General features: G+C 39.4%; 1 protein-coding gene across 5 annotated transcripts in view; it reads left to right on the plus strand.

The window, feature by feature from the left end:
• The window catches only part of PHLDB2 (pleckstrin homology like domain family B member 2), a 198,862-nt gene that overhangs the window by 70,049 nt on the left and 114,136 nt on the right, over positions 1-14,677 (plus strand). For 3 of the 5 annotated variants that reach the window (XM_019978192.2, XM_019978254.2, XM_070787601.1), the window contains exon 2: positions 7,771-7,885. In XM_019978192.2, the coding sequence (XP_019833751.2) occupies positions 7,819-7,885 (67 nt within the window). In that variant the 5' untranslated portion in view covers positions 7,771-7,818. Of the gene's footprint in view, positions 1-7,770; positions 7,886-8,956; positions 9,141-14,677 lie in introns of those variants that run through there. The other 2 variants (XM_070787611.1, XM_070787604.1) reach the window with 2 other exon arrangements.

Below are 14,677 nucleotides of genomic sequence, written 5' to 3' on the forward strand. Positions count from 1 at the left end.
ACCATAGCTCCTCACTGAAATGTCTAACAAGCAGTTGGGAAAGCGGGTCTGTGGCTCGGAAGAGAGAGCAATTTAGGGAGAGAGCTTAGACCAAGGTCAAGCTTTGGTTGAATGAGACCGTTAAAGGAGGAGCATGTAGAGGAAGACCAATGACTAAAGCTCAAGCAAAATACTGAGTGGTTAATGCAATAGGCTTTAAATCTGAGTCAGCTTTAATGTTGGTAATACATGCATCACCACTTTTTAACTGTGTATTTTCTTAGGTTTGGCCACTTAATCTCTCTGTTCCTCAGCATCCTACTGTACCTCTGTTATAATAATGCAAGCTACTGACAGGGTTGTGGATTGAGTGGTATAATGCCTACAAAGTGCCTGGACTAAAACATAGTTCGGCAATCAATGTACATTAGTTATCATAACTATTGTCAGGTTTTTCGTCGTGTTTAGGATTAAGCAGAGGAAGAACCAGAGAGTAACACCGGGCATGAAGGCTTTATGAAACCTTGTGTAATAGTCCTAATGAATAGCTGTGGTTACGTTTATTACTGAGTTGCCAAACATCAAAGAGTTGCTGACTGTTAATAAAGAGGGGGTGCCAGGGTGAGTCATATTCTCTATACCAATATTTCACAAAGTCTGTGTTTTGAGTGTGCTATAGTAATATGAGTTGTGTTAAGAAAAAGAAGTATGTTCTATTCGCAAATAAACTGGTGAAATGCTGAGTTAAACAAAATTAAATAGACTTTCCTTATATGCATATGGCAATACTAGCCATGGCTTGCTAAGGAGATATAGACAGCATCATTTTCTCAATTTTTAGGATTTCATAGGTACCATTCTGCTAAACCAATGTGTAGAAAACAACTTCTCAATGCCAGTCAAGGAAAAATCTCTTGGTAAGCTTAAAAATACATATTAATGGATCCACCTCCACAGATTCCGATTAGACAGTCTAGAATGGGGTTAGGGAATTTGTATTTTTAAAAAACTCTCTGGTGTCACTTTCCCTCCAGGCAGCTCAGAAGAAGAACTGACCCTTCCCATAATCACCATCTCTTTTTTTTTCCCAACCTATTCTGAGAAAAATGGCTCCCATAAAGAAAGGTAGCAAAAAAAAGGAGGGTGGTAGTCTGCCACCAAAGAGATGACTGCTGCTGCTGCTAAGTCGCTTCAGTCGTGTCTGACTCTGTGCGACCCCATAGACGGCAGCCCACCAGGCTCCCCTGTCCCTGGGATTCTCCAGCAAGAACACTGGAGTGGGTTGCCATTTCCTTCTCCAATGCATGAAAGTGAAAAGTGAAAGTGAAGTCGCTCAGTCGTGTCCGACCCTCAGCGACCCCATGGACTGCAGCCTACCAGGCTCCTCCGTCCATGGGATTTTCCAGGCAAGAGTACTGGAGTGGGGTGCCATTGCCTTCTCCGAAAGAGATGACTAGAAAATAGAAAATCAGCATTCATAAACATTGCATTAAGTCAGCTTTAAGAAGCATGGATCTCAGGTACTCAAGGAAATTTAGAATTTGCTTTTTTTTTTAAAAAAGAAAGCTATTTGAACTGAAGGAATAAGAAACATCCAATAATATATCTAAGTTACCCAGAAAATATGAGGACAAGGATTCACAAGCAAGCATAACATGGCAGTTACCTGTACATGTGTTCTGCTTTCAAAAACCTTCCTATAGTCAACAGTCAAAATGGATGAAAGCTAATGATTTGGTTATCATAAAAATATAACTAGACAAAAGTAGTTGCAAGCTCTACAAAGAAATTCAAACTAACTCCCTATGGAATTAGTGGTAATCTAATAGAATTCCAAGAATTCTCAACAGAACTTTGAGGTGGTTAGATTAGATATTTTCTTAACTCGGAATTCATATCTAACACAATAGGGATAGTTATGTTTTCTGTATGCCTGTTTAAAATCAGTCTAGGAACTGGCTTTCTAACTGTGATTTACTTGAAGATAAAAACAGACCTGAGAATATGCTGATGTCAGAGATGTAGTGCTCAGTCTAACTTAAGAGAGATTGAGACAGTTTGGAAACAAGAAGGATTTTTCTTGTGAGCATTCTAACTTGGAAGAATTTAGCAAAGAGTAAATGGTTTAATATATTTTTATTTTTATAGTCTGCTTTAAAACTTTTATAGTAGTAAAAATAAAAGGCATCTATTTATCCACTCAAGCAATTATTCATTTTATATGTCTGGCAGGATGGCATTTGTTTGTGATACTTTTCTGTCTTTTCCATCACCCCTGGTGCAGAGGGGTGGGAGTGAGAATTAATTAGCCTGTGGAGGCCACCCATGCTGCACTCTTCCAGACCAAGAAAAGACTAAAGAGACGACCATTACATGCAACACATGATCCTTAATTAGAGCCTATAAAGAATATTATTGGGACAATTTATTATACTTGGAGTCTGTGAGTTGTGTCAATAAGGGTCAATGATAATGTCCTGATTTTGATCCTTATGTTGTGGTTATCTGGAGAATGTCTGATTCAGGAGAGAAGGATACCACATTCAAAACTTATCCCCAAATGGTTCCAGAAAGAATGTTTTTGTGCTAGTCTTGCAGTTTTTCTACAATTATTCTGAAATTATCTCTGAAATTTTTTTTAAATTGACATTATTTTTAGCATTTAAAAAAAGAGAACATTCATTTTATTGTTTGTGTTAACTTATCATTGATGTTCTCAGGTTCTCTAGGTAAACTACCAAATTACCTGAAAATAGTTTTACTTTTCCAATTCCTGTACTTCTTACTGTTTTCTCTCTTTAAATTCTACTGGCTAATTTCTCCAGGACTATGTCCAACAGTAATAGATACACTGGATGCTCCTGACTCATTTCTAATCTTACTAGAAATTCCCCTAATATTACCACATTAAGCACAATTGTGGCTTTAGGAAATATGCTTCATTTCCTATTTTCTTGAGTGTTTTTATCAGGAAATATCTTTTGAAAACTTTTCTTCTTTGTCTTAAAAATAATCATGTGATTATTACTTTTACATGTTCATAATGTCATGTTCATAATAATAGTGAAGTCACTCAGTCGTGTCCGACTCTTTGCTACCCCATGGACTGTAGCCCACCAAGCTCCTCGGTCCATGGGACTTTCCAGGCATGAATACTGGAGTGGGTTGCCATTTCCTTCTCCAGGGGATCTTCCCAACCCAGAGATCGAACCTGGGTCTCCCACATTGTAGACAGACGTTTTACTTTCTAAGCTACCAGGGAAGCCCTAGATTTCCTAATACTGAGTTATTCTTGCATTCCAGAAATGAATCCCACTTGGTCATGGTACATAATCTTAGTGTTTTTAAATGTTTAATCTAGTATTTTTACATTGATAAAGCATCAATATCAGTTCAGTCGCTCAGCTGTGTCTGACTGTTTGCAACCCCATGGACTGCAGCATGCCAGGCTTCCCTGCCCATCACCAACTCCCGGAGCTTGCTCAAATTCATGTCCATTGAGTCAGTGATGCCATCCAACCATCTTGTCCTCTGTCTAATAAAGCAGGACTGCTTGTAAATATATTTTCGTGTTAGAATCATGTTCCTCTATACTGTTTTTAGAACAACCTCCATGAAGTCAGGTTTGATGATAACAGAAAGGATGTGGAAGGTGGTGTCATAGAGAGATGGAGAGACCTGGCACTAGAGTCACACAGACCCTTGGAAGGTTTCTGGTCGCTTCCCTCACTGACTGAGTGACCTTAGAGAAATGATTCCTTTTCTTCTACCTGCTATTTCCTCATCTGTCCATTAGGAGGACCTCCCACAGTGGCTTGTGTGAGGCCTAAACGATGTCTGTGAAGGATCTAGAGCAAACATGTAGATACAGAAAACAGAGTAATGGTTACCAGAGGGGAAGGGGGTCAACTCTATGATGACAGATGAAAGCTAGACTTTTGGGGGTGAGCATGCTGCAGTGTACACAGAAGTCAGAATATAATGTGGTATGCATGAACCTTACATGTTATAAACCAATGTTATTTCAGTGAAAAAGAGAAAGACTAGTACGATGTCTGCCACAATGTAAGCCCACATAAACATTGGGATATTTTATTTTATTGGGGAAGGAAATGGCAACCCACTCGAGCATTCTTGCCTGCAGAACTCCATGGACAGAGCAACCTGGCGGACTACAGTCCATAGGGTAGCAAAGAGTCAGATGCAACTGAGTGACTTTCACACACACACACACACACACACACACATTTTATGGTAAAATGTCTTCTGCTGCTTCCCATATATATATATATATATATATATATATATATAGTCTCCTTTATATTTTGTCTCTTCTTTTATAGTCATCCCATTCCAGACTAGAGGTTTGGATGTAAAGGGACTGTGCAAAGAATGGAAAAGGAAGATAAAACTTCTTGAACCCTTACTGGTTGCTAGGTCTATCTGCAGTTCATTGGTGAGGAAAAACCTGAGGGAACCAGCTTGAAAGGGGGTAGGTGTGGTCATTATCTAAGAGTTAAGATTAGCATTTGTTCTTCTCAACCATAACCTCTCCAGGCAGAAGAGAAAGGGCAGATGTGTTATCTCTACACTTTTAGTCAGTGTTCTGAACTTGGAGAAATCACTCCATACAGAGAGGCCAGTGACTGTGCTTCTAGGACTACTGAGTGTGGAGGAGGTAAGGAGAGTGCGTCTCTTTATTAACATTGTAGAGATGACAGTGGACACAAAATTGTGGGAGTGAAGGGGGGGAAAAGTTTGACTTAAAGACATTGACATTTAGCTGAACCTATGAAGTTGAAGGAGAAGGCAATGGCAACCGACTCCAGTACTCTTGCCTGGAAAATCCCATGGATGGAAGAGCCTGGTAGGCTGCAGTCCATGGGATCGCTGAGAGTCAGACACGACTGAGCGACTTCACTTTCACTTTCCACTTTCATGCATTGGAGAAGGAAATGGCAACCCACTCCAGTGTTCTTGCCTGGAGAGTCCCATGGACGGAGTAGGCTGCAGTCTGTGGGGTCGCACAGAGTCAGACACGACTGAAGTGACTCAGCAACAACAACAAATGAAGTTGAAGCTAAATAGAAAAGCAAAACTTGGGAAGACAGCATGGCACAGGTGTTAAGAAACAGACTCTAGACTGACGCATACCTGGGCTACATTTTGTCTCGTCTCTTGCTATTGACCTCCACATGTTTTCTGAGCTTTAATTGTATAGCCTGTAGAATGAGGGGGAAAGATCTGATATATATGTGTTTGTGGTGAAAATTAAAGGAAATGATGCAGGAAAATCACCAAGCACAGTGCCTGGCATGTGAATCCCTATGATAATTGCTGTTATTATTATCTGGTCTTCAGCAGTGTTCTTCAGTCTTGCCTCTGTCAATAATCTTCTCCTCAGATCTCAACTTTTCTTTTTTATTTAAAAAGCTTACTGAGATATAATCCCCATAATCATACAATTCATCCATTTAAGTTGTAGAATTCTGTATTTTTAAAAATACTTTCATAAAGTTGTCCACAATCTAATTTTAGAACATTTTCATCAATCCCCAAAAGAACCCCCTGCTCATTAGCAATCACTCCTTACCCCTCCTTCACTCCTCACAACCAGCTCTAGGCAACCACCAATCTACTTTGCATCTCTACAGCCTTGCATATTCTGGACATTTCCTATAAATGGAACCATACAGTATGTGATACTTGGCGAGTGGCTTTTTTCAATTAGTATATTGTATACAAGTTTCATCCATGTTGGAGCATGTGTCAGTACTTCATTCCTTTATACTGTACTGTGTGCTCAGTCGTGTCTGACTCTTTGTGACCCCATGGACTGAAGCCCACCAGGCTCCCCTGCCCATGGAATTTTCCAGGGAAGCATACTGGAGTGGATTGCCATTTCCTTCTCCATAATTCCTTTATAGGGCCAAATAATATTTCTTTGTACGGATAAACCACAGTTGTATTTATCCATTCACTAGCTGAAGGACAACTGAGTTGTTTCTACTTTTTGGCTATTATGAACAGTGATGCTACAAATATTTGAAGGTCATCTGAGCTGTTTCTACCTTTTGGCTATTCTGAACAGTGATGATAGGAACATTTGTATTCAAGTTATGTGTGAACATGTTTTCATTTCTTTGGGGTATATGCTTACGAGTGGCATTGCTGGGTCTTATTGCAGCTCTGTTTTTAACCTTTTGAAGAACTGAGGGACTGTTTTCCAAAGTGGCTTTGTACATACCCACAGGCACCTTATCCTTTCCAACATGTGTTAGTATCTGTCTTTCTCATTATAGCCATCCCAATGGGTGTGAAGTGGTATCAAGTTGTGGGATTGATGCGCTTTCCCCTAATAATTAATAATGCTCAGCATCTTTTCATATGTTTATTGGCCATGTGTTTATCTTCTTTGGAGAGATATCGATTCAGATCTTATGACCATGTTGAATTTTAAGGTTTTTTTTTTTTTATTTATTCTAGATACAAGTCACTTGTTAGATACATGATTTGTATACATTTTCTCCCATTCTGTGGTTTGTCTTCTTTCTTGGTATTATTTGTAGCCCAAAAGTTTTTCAAGCATCTTTCTAATGTAACTTATGGAAGTTTGTATTTCAGCATTTAACTCCTACAAAAATATTCCAGTTGGTAGACTTTCAGTGGAAGAGTTAGCATAGTATTTCATTGACAAGAGTGAGGCCCTCCGTATCTAAAAATCCTGTCCTTTTCACTCTTTCTGCCACACAGCTTTTGAATTATGTGGGTATCTATCCTCATCATGTTTCCTTTATCCATTCTCCTGAAATGAAGAATATATCTCTTTGTCAAGGCCAACCCTCCAACTGTAAGATGATCTCATCCCCCTTCTCTTCTCCAGGAACCTGCTCCATCATTTAATCTCCTGCCTCCTAGATCTTTACCATTTCCCTGTCTATTTTCCCTCAGCCTATGAACCAGCTTAGCTTTCTTTCTCCCATTTTAAGGAAAAGCAAAACTTCTTAAGATCTGCATCCTCTAAATATACATCTCCAGCTATGGCCATTATCTCTATCCTGCACTTCACTTGAATTATCTACAGATATACCCCAATTCAACATGTCTGAAACTGAATTTCCCTTCTTACTCCATACCTTACAGTTATTGTGAAAATCAAGCAAGAAATATTATGCAAAACAAATGGGAGCTCTAACATGATGGGGGGACCACACCATCTACTGAGGCAACCCTGAGTTCTGCAGAGAAAACTGGACATAATGAGAGCTGTGGGAACCCTGTCATAAACTCAGGAGCTCTGTGGGGAGCTCTTAAGAACAAGGGCATTGGTTTCCTTTTCTATAATATGAGATTTTGTGGAAATTAAAAGATATAATAAAGACAAAGTAACTAACAGGATGATGGCTGGTAACTAATAAGCATGGGATGAAAAATAGAAAATAAGCAATAATAAGTGGCAAGAAGAAACTATGCTGAAAGACTGTGTCTCTTGGTCTAAATATTGCACATCACTTGTTCACCAGCATCCTTTTTTTTTTTTTTTTTAATCTGTCATTATTCTAGCCACATGTATGCTTCTGTTGGTGTTGGTTAGTGGTGATGGTGTTTAGGTTTTGTCATTCTGAAGGATAGTCAGCAGAGTGAATATAGGATGATGCAGGATATCTGCTTTTCAATTTCAACAGCTGTTAGTGTTCCCCAGATGTTAGCTCTGCTGACCTTCAGTTTTCAGAGGTTGCCTCAGCTTCTAGCTTCCTGCTCATGGTACCTTTCTTTTCTTGCTGTGCACAGGCTGGCATTGATCCTAGTTTATCCTTGGAGACTCAGCAGAAGATCCTGATGGAGGAGGATAATACCCAGAGACAGGACACCAAGGAAGAGGGAGTTGGTGACAGACAGCCTGTGGGTGAGAACTCTTTTGATATGCATTTCATCCTCAGGGGTTTTCAGTAAATAATGGGTACCTACTCTCTGTCCTGCTTACTGGGAATGACCTGGCTTTTCCTAGCATAAACTCAGGAGTCCAGCAAATACCTGGAAGATAGCCTGAGGCTATAAACTCTCCCCTGGAACTCTGATCTTGTGCTTACTTACTCCCCTGAAGATTGCTGAGGTTTTGTTTGGAACAGATGCTGAGTGATAGGCAGGCCAAAGCAGCTGGTGTGGAGAGGTCATTTCCAGTGACTCATTAGTCATTCAAAAATCAAAACACAAACAAAAAGGGGTGAGATGGGATGTAGAGAGAAAGGCATGAAGTTTTAAGTATTCCAGAAGAGAGGCTGATCCTGATGTCCCCTTCTGAGGGGCGATGAGGCTCCAACTCAGCTACTCTGACTCACAGGGCACGTGGTGCTGGTTGGAATCTCTGTAATGCATTTCCTGGCATTCAACAAAATTAAGTAGGTTCATAAAATGTGTATTTTCCTCATTATTTTTTTATTATGTGTCAGATGACCAAGTTACCAGGGGACAGGGGAGGGGGTGCTCAGGGATGTGCTAGGGACCTGTTTAGTTGGCCTCAACAGGACTAAATGGACATCTCTGCACTGCAAAGTTCTCCTCTGTTAAGGGAGGGGGATTTCAAGCTAGATTTAATTTTTCATTTACTTATTGTGCTGTGTTCTAAAAACAAGAGTTAAACTAGAAAGCTTCTGGAATAGTGAAGGTTCTCCAGAGAAACAGAACCAACAGAAGATGTGTATGTGTATAGAAAAACAGACATAGAGAGAGCGGGGAGAGAGAGAGGAGAAGCAGAGAGAAAAAGAGGGAGATTTTTAAGACTTGTCTCACATGACGGGGGCTGGCAGGGCTGAAATCCTCAGGGTAGGCCTGAGGACTGGAAATTCAGACAAGAGCTGATGTTGTAGTCTTGAGTCTGGGTTCTGGTGGACAGGCTGGAAACTGACATAGTGTTTCTATGTTATGGTCTTGAGAATTCCTCCTTTTTGAGAATTCTCTTTGGGAACCCTCTGTCTAGATGCTCTTAAGGTCTCAAGGTATCACTGACACGATGGACATGAATTTGAGCAGGCTCCGGGAGTTGGTGATGGACAGGGAAGCCTGGCATACTGAAGTCCATGGGGTCGCAAGGAGTCGGACACGACTGAGTGACTGAACTGAAGGTCTCAACTATTGGAGGAGGCCCAGTCATGTTTTGAAGGGTAATTTGCTTTACTCTAAGTCTGCTGATTTAAATGCCAATCATACCTAAAAACACCTTCACAGTGACATCTAATCTGATGTTTGACCAAACATTGGGCACCATAGCCTGGCTATATAAAATTATCCATCACAGTCCTCTTACTTGAGGGAGTTTTATGACTTGAATAGAGATAGACAATGAAACAGAAAACCTGTAATCCAATAACATGAAGTACCCCAACCTCCAACCACGACCAGGGATGGAGTTGGGAAAAGCTTTCTGGAACTCGTGATTCCTGCACTGATTTTTGCTGGTTATGAGGAAAGAGGTGAACAAATATGACATGTGATTAAATGTAAGTCATTTATTATGATTAAAACATCCCCTCCTTTCAGAGAGAGGGCAGAGGAAACAGTGAGATACTACATAGGAAAATAACCTAAAGTAACCAGATGACTTACTTTTTTTAAGTGCAAAAGCAGTGATTCTGGATTTATTTTATCTGCACATCTTGGAGGAGTCCGTGAAGAATTCTTAATCACTGAAGTGATGAAATTAGATTTTCAGTATTCAAGACCAATTTATGTAATTATTAAACAAATAATTTATGGTGTATGGGGGAGGCATTGGGTGTATAATGATGAACAATGTAGAAGGTCCCTGACTTCACAAAGTTTAGAATTATAGCGGTGGGGGAGGTGAGGGAATGGGGAGGGGGGAAAGACACAAAAAGTAAGTACAAATTCTGATTAGTGCCATTGAGAGTAGAGGCTTGGTTTAGAAGCTTATCATTCCAATGTCTGCCTACTCCTGTCCTCCTCGCCATCACACCCGTCATAAGGGCAAGCTTCGAAAAATGAGAATCCCTCAGCAGCTACCCTATACATCATCCCCACCTTCCTTGTACTGAAGGTGGGGACAGTTCAAATGGAAAACAAGGGACCAATATTTCCAGTAGGATCAAAGCATTCAACTATTTACAAGTCACAGGGAATTTAACATGGATGCTAATAACCAACAGGAGAAAAAACTTTCTTTTGGGCACTAATTACCCGTGAATTATTCATTAGAAGTAATGTTGCCCTCCACCCACACAGAACCTTCAAAATTTGTAAAGAATTTCCCACCTGGATTGTCACTTTGATTAACTCAGGAGCCAGGCAGGATGAGGGCCAAAACTAACTTGTGAGACAGGAAATCATTAAACCACATCAGGGCTTGTCTTGACAACAATGTCTATCAATATTCAACAGACTAGAAGAATGAAGATCATGTAGGTGATTGCCCTCCACTAGCACTCAGTTGTTGGGGTCCTCAGACTTCACCAGGGCTTCTTGGAGAGGAAGCAGAGAGAGAGCCACAGAAAGTTCTGCAAGCAGGTGTGGGAGAAAGGGAGGAAACACACTCTTAGTCACATCCAGATCTGCCTTCTTGACTAGCCAATCCATTTCAGTACCTGTAACTTTTCTCTTGTGAGTTCTTGGGTTGATAAACCTTTTATAAAGCAAACTTTTAATATTAACATTGAAGGTGTAGTGGTGTCTCTACTCCCTATGTTAAAGTTCTGGAGATTCTTATGTCAATCTTATAAATACAATGCTTATACCATGGAGATCCACCTCTTGAATGATAAGAGAAGGACGTTCTGAATAGAATTTCATTTTGTTCCCATCTTCAGGAACCCGTAAGTGAATTTTGATCATCTTGTTTAGGCATATTTGTAACTCAGAGAACTGCCTGGTTCTTATGAAGAGCAAGACATTCAAATGAATCTAAAAGAACTGTACCAGTCATATGCATCACTATCTATATCTCAGAGATAAACGCTTCAAACAACCATTTAGAATTTTTTGAGTACTCATTCTAAATATCTAGTCAGAGATGAGTGGTATGTAATAATGTTTTACAAGCTCTCTTAACAACTGTCCTGGGAGGAATTACCCCCATAATGTGAAACATCTTAAAAGGTCAAGCAAGTAGTCCTAGGCTCCTGGTGACACAACTGGTTCATTGGAATATTAAGCCACTGAATTTCCAGTTCAATCCCTGAACACAATAGCCAAACGTTACCTGTTTCACATGTACTTCTGTGAGAACTCAGAATCTGTAACTATGGAGTCATCCTAAGATTTAAAAAATGATGGCAGTCAGGAGAAGGCAAGGAGACTCAGGATCTTAACTAGGCCCTTAGTAAATATTCAGTTGAGCGAACTTTTCTTGGATTGATAACCTTGTTTGACATGTTAGGACACAGAACCTGGACCACTTTATTGGTCTTTAAATTCTGTGGCTGGAGCTTGTCTTTCTCTTTCATCCTACTGCTATATAATCACTTACTACTGCTGCTGGCTCTTCCTGTATTTATCAGGCAAGAAGGAGCCAGTATAAGTTTAGGAGAGAGGAAATGACATAATTAAAATGGTATTAGACATAAAATCTAAAATTCAAGGTCCCATCTCTTCCCTCTCCTCAAACCTCCCCCCAGATCCCCAGATCTTATCTCCCAAGCCTCCTGCCATGTACTGTGGGTTCAGGCAAGCTGCATTACTCACCGCTTCCCTAACCTGCTTTGGCTTTACTGCCCAGCAGCTGTGTGCCTGCTGTCTCGTCTGCCAGAAGATTGTTCTTTCAATACGAAGGCCACACACGTTGTCTTCCCTGATAGACTCCTTCTCTGAACTCATTTGTATCATTTTCTCTAAATTTTTGCATTTCATGATCACATTACAGTTATATGCCAGGCAGTAAATTCAGCAACAAATGTTTTATCTCCATTTCCCACCCATCTAGGCATATTGTGTGGAACAAGAGTAGTGTGTATGCTGTCTCTTCAGTCATGTTTGACTTTTCGCGACCCTATGGATTGTAGACTGCCAAGCTCCTCTGTCTATGGGATTCTCCAGACAAGAATACTGGAGTGGGTTGACATGCCCTTCTCTTGGGGATCTTCCTGACCAAGGGATTGAACCTGTGTCCCTTGTCTTCTACATCTGCAGGCGGGTTCTTTAAGTCCGGAACAGAGTAGACACTTGGTAAATTTTCCCTTGTGTTTAACAAACCTCGTGTTCTGAATCTTCTGCTCTGAGCTATCAGAAGTCTCTAGTGCAATGAAGTCTTTATATATCTGGCACATCAAACACTTATCCCTGAGAAATATGACTCCAAAATAAATAAATATAGGAGATGGTGAAGGACAGGGAGGCCTGGCATGCTGCAGTCCATGGGATCACAAAGAGTTGGACACGACTGGAAGACTGAACAACAACAACAACAATATTAAATACACTATATTACATTATATTATATTATGGGGGAATTTGAATTCAAAGTATGAGATTGTTGGAGGGTTGATGAAGGTCAGATGAAAGAAAAATTAAAGAGGAGGAACAGAGAAAAGAAAATGACTTCCCAGCATGCCACAGTATCAAGGATTACCACCGATGCAGCACGGCTTTTTGTTTTTCTGTGATGAGCAGATAACCTACAAAGAAAACTCTTTGTTTTAAGTCTGCCATGCAGGAAAAGTAGACCAATTTAAGTTCCTCAAATGATTAGAAAAGTAAACCAGATAAACACAGCTAGGATAGAGTAATCTAAAGGGGACACAGACCCACACAGTCCCAGCGTCCTTTTCCTGTCTGATTCCAATACAAACTGACAGAAAAAACTGGGGGCAGGACATAAAGAAACATTTTTATGCAGAAATTAATCAGATGCTTCAAATGTATTTAAATAATTATCATAATTAGTCAATCTTATAATAGCTTGAACACAAAGCAGCACATGGGAGTACATTTCCACTTTAACTTTGGTTAATTTTCTGCTGTTAATTTGAAGAGTTGATGTATTATTTTTACTTAATATATTTGAATATCCATATATATTAGAGTGTAGAGTAAAATCCAAGTATCCAATAAGGTCATTGGAATATGAATACATTGAACACATGAAAAAGAGTAGGAGGCAAAAATCTTTGATACAATAACTTAACAACTTAATTTATAGTAGTACAACTATATTACATTATGCATTATGATATGTGTGTGTGTGCTTAGTCATTAAGTCATCTCTGACTCTTTGCGACCCCATGGATTGTAGCCCACCAGGCTCTTCTGCCCATGGAATTTTCCAGGCAAGAATACTGGAGCAGGTTGCCATTTCCTACTCCAGAGGATCTTCCCAACTCAGGGATTGAACCCTTGTCTCTTGGGTCTCCTGCATCGGCAGGCAGATTCTTTACCACTCAGCCACCTGGAAAGTCCATTCATTATAATATAATACATCAAACTGTACTACTAAATATTAAAAATTGTAATTTATAATAGTACAATAATTTAATAGTAAATGTGACACTGTGCTTCTTACAACTAGGATACAAAGCAAAACACTGGTTTGTATAGTTTTCCTTAACAATGGCTGCAAATCTAATGTGAAAATAGATGAAGACAACTTTTCTAAGAAATGAAAGTACATAGCTTTTTTGAGAGAAAATTTATCCTAGTACTAAATTCTAAAAGGAATTTATGAACTCAACTTCAATAAGACAGTACAGAATGATGGCTAATGTCACTGACAAAGGAGAAGGGCAAGTGTAGTTGGAAACTACTCTTTTGATGAGGACATTCTGCTAAGTGAAATAAATCAGGCACAGAAGGACAAAAATCTTCACGACCTCACTTAATGTGGAACCTAAAAACATGGATTACATAGAAGCTGAGTGTGGAAAGGTGGTTAGCAGGGGAAAAGAAATGAGGGAAATGGGGTGATGTTCATCAAAAGGTACAAAGTTGTTAAATGATAAATAAGTATGATGATCTAATGTAACAGCATGATACCTTGTTAAATATAGGGCATTTGGTGAGATCAGATTTACACTGTTCTCATTTACATACAAAAGTTAAATTAACTATGTGAGAAGGTGTGTTAATTAGCTTGACTATAGAAATCATTTCACTACATGTATGTCCATAAAATATGCCTGTTGTCCACCTTAAATATATACTATTTTCATTTAAAAAGAATAATAATAATATAAAGAAACCACTTTTGAGTAATCTCTGTGCTTTCTGCTGTACAAGGAATGATAGCTACATTATCACATTAATTCATAAACATATAAGTTGGGTGTTATTCATCCCATTTTTTCAGAAAACAAACTTGTTTCTCAATGAAGGTAAATAACACACTCAAATTATCTGATTGGTAAAGGGGCTGAGTCAGGGATTAAACCCAGATCTTCATGATTCCAAAATCAATGATCATTCCACTGCACTCTGCAAATAAAACCTTGATTCTTTACATAGGCATAATATTAAAGATAATTTCACTTCAAACAGTTGCTCCACTGGCCAAATCATGGCCAAGTTGGTAGCTTCAAAGATTTGTGGGGCTATTACTGCAGAAGGAAAAACAGTACAGATTCAGGACATGAGCTAATCAAGTCCAACCAGTCTATGCTAATGAAAACTAACTGCAAATGAAATAATCCATAAATAATTAATTATATCTCTGTATGCCACACTTCACCTTTGAAAAGTACCATCAGATACTATTAAC

Source organism: Bos indicus, chromosome 1, assembly GCF_029378745.1.
Source record: "Bos indicus isolate NIAB-ARS_2022 breed Sahiwal x Tharparkar chromosome 1, NIAB-ARS_B.indTharparkar_mat_pri_1.0, whole genome shotgun sequence".
Classification (NCBI taxonomy): Eukaryota; Metazoa; Chordata; class Mammalia; order Artiodactyla; family Bovidae; genus Bos; species Bos indicus.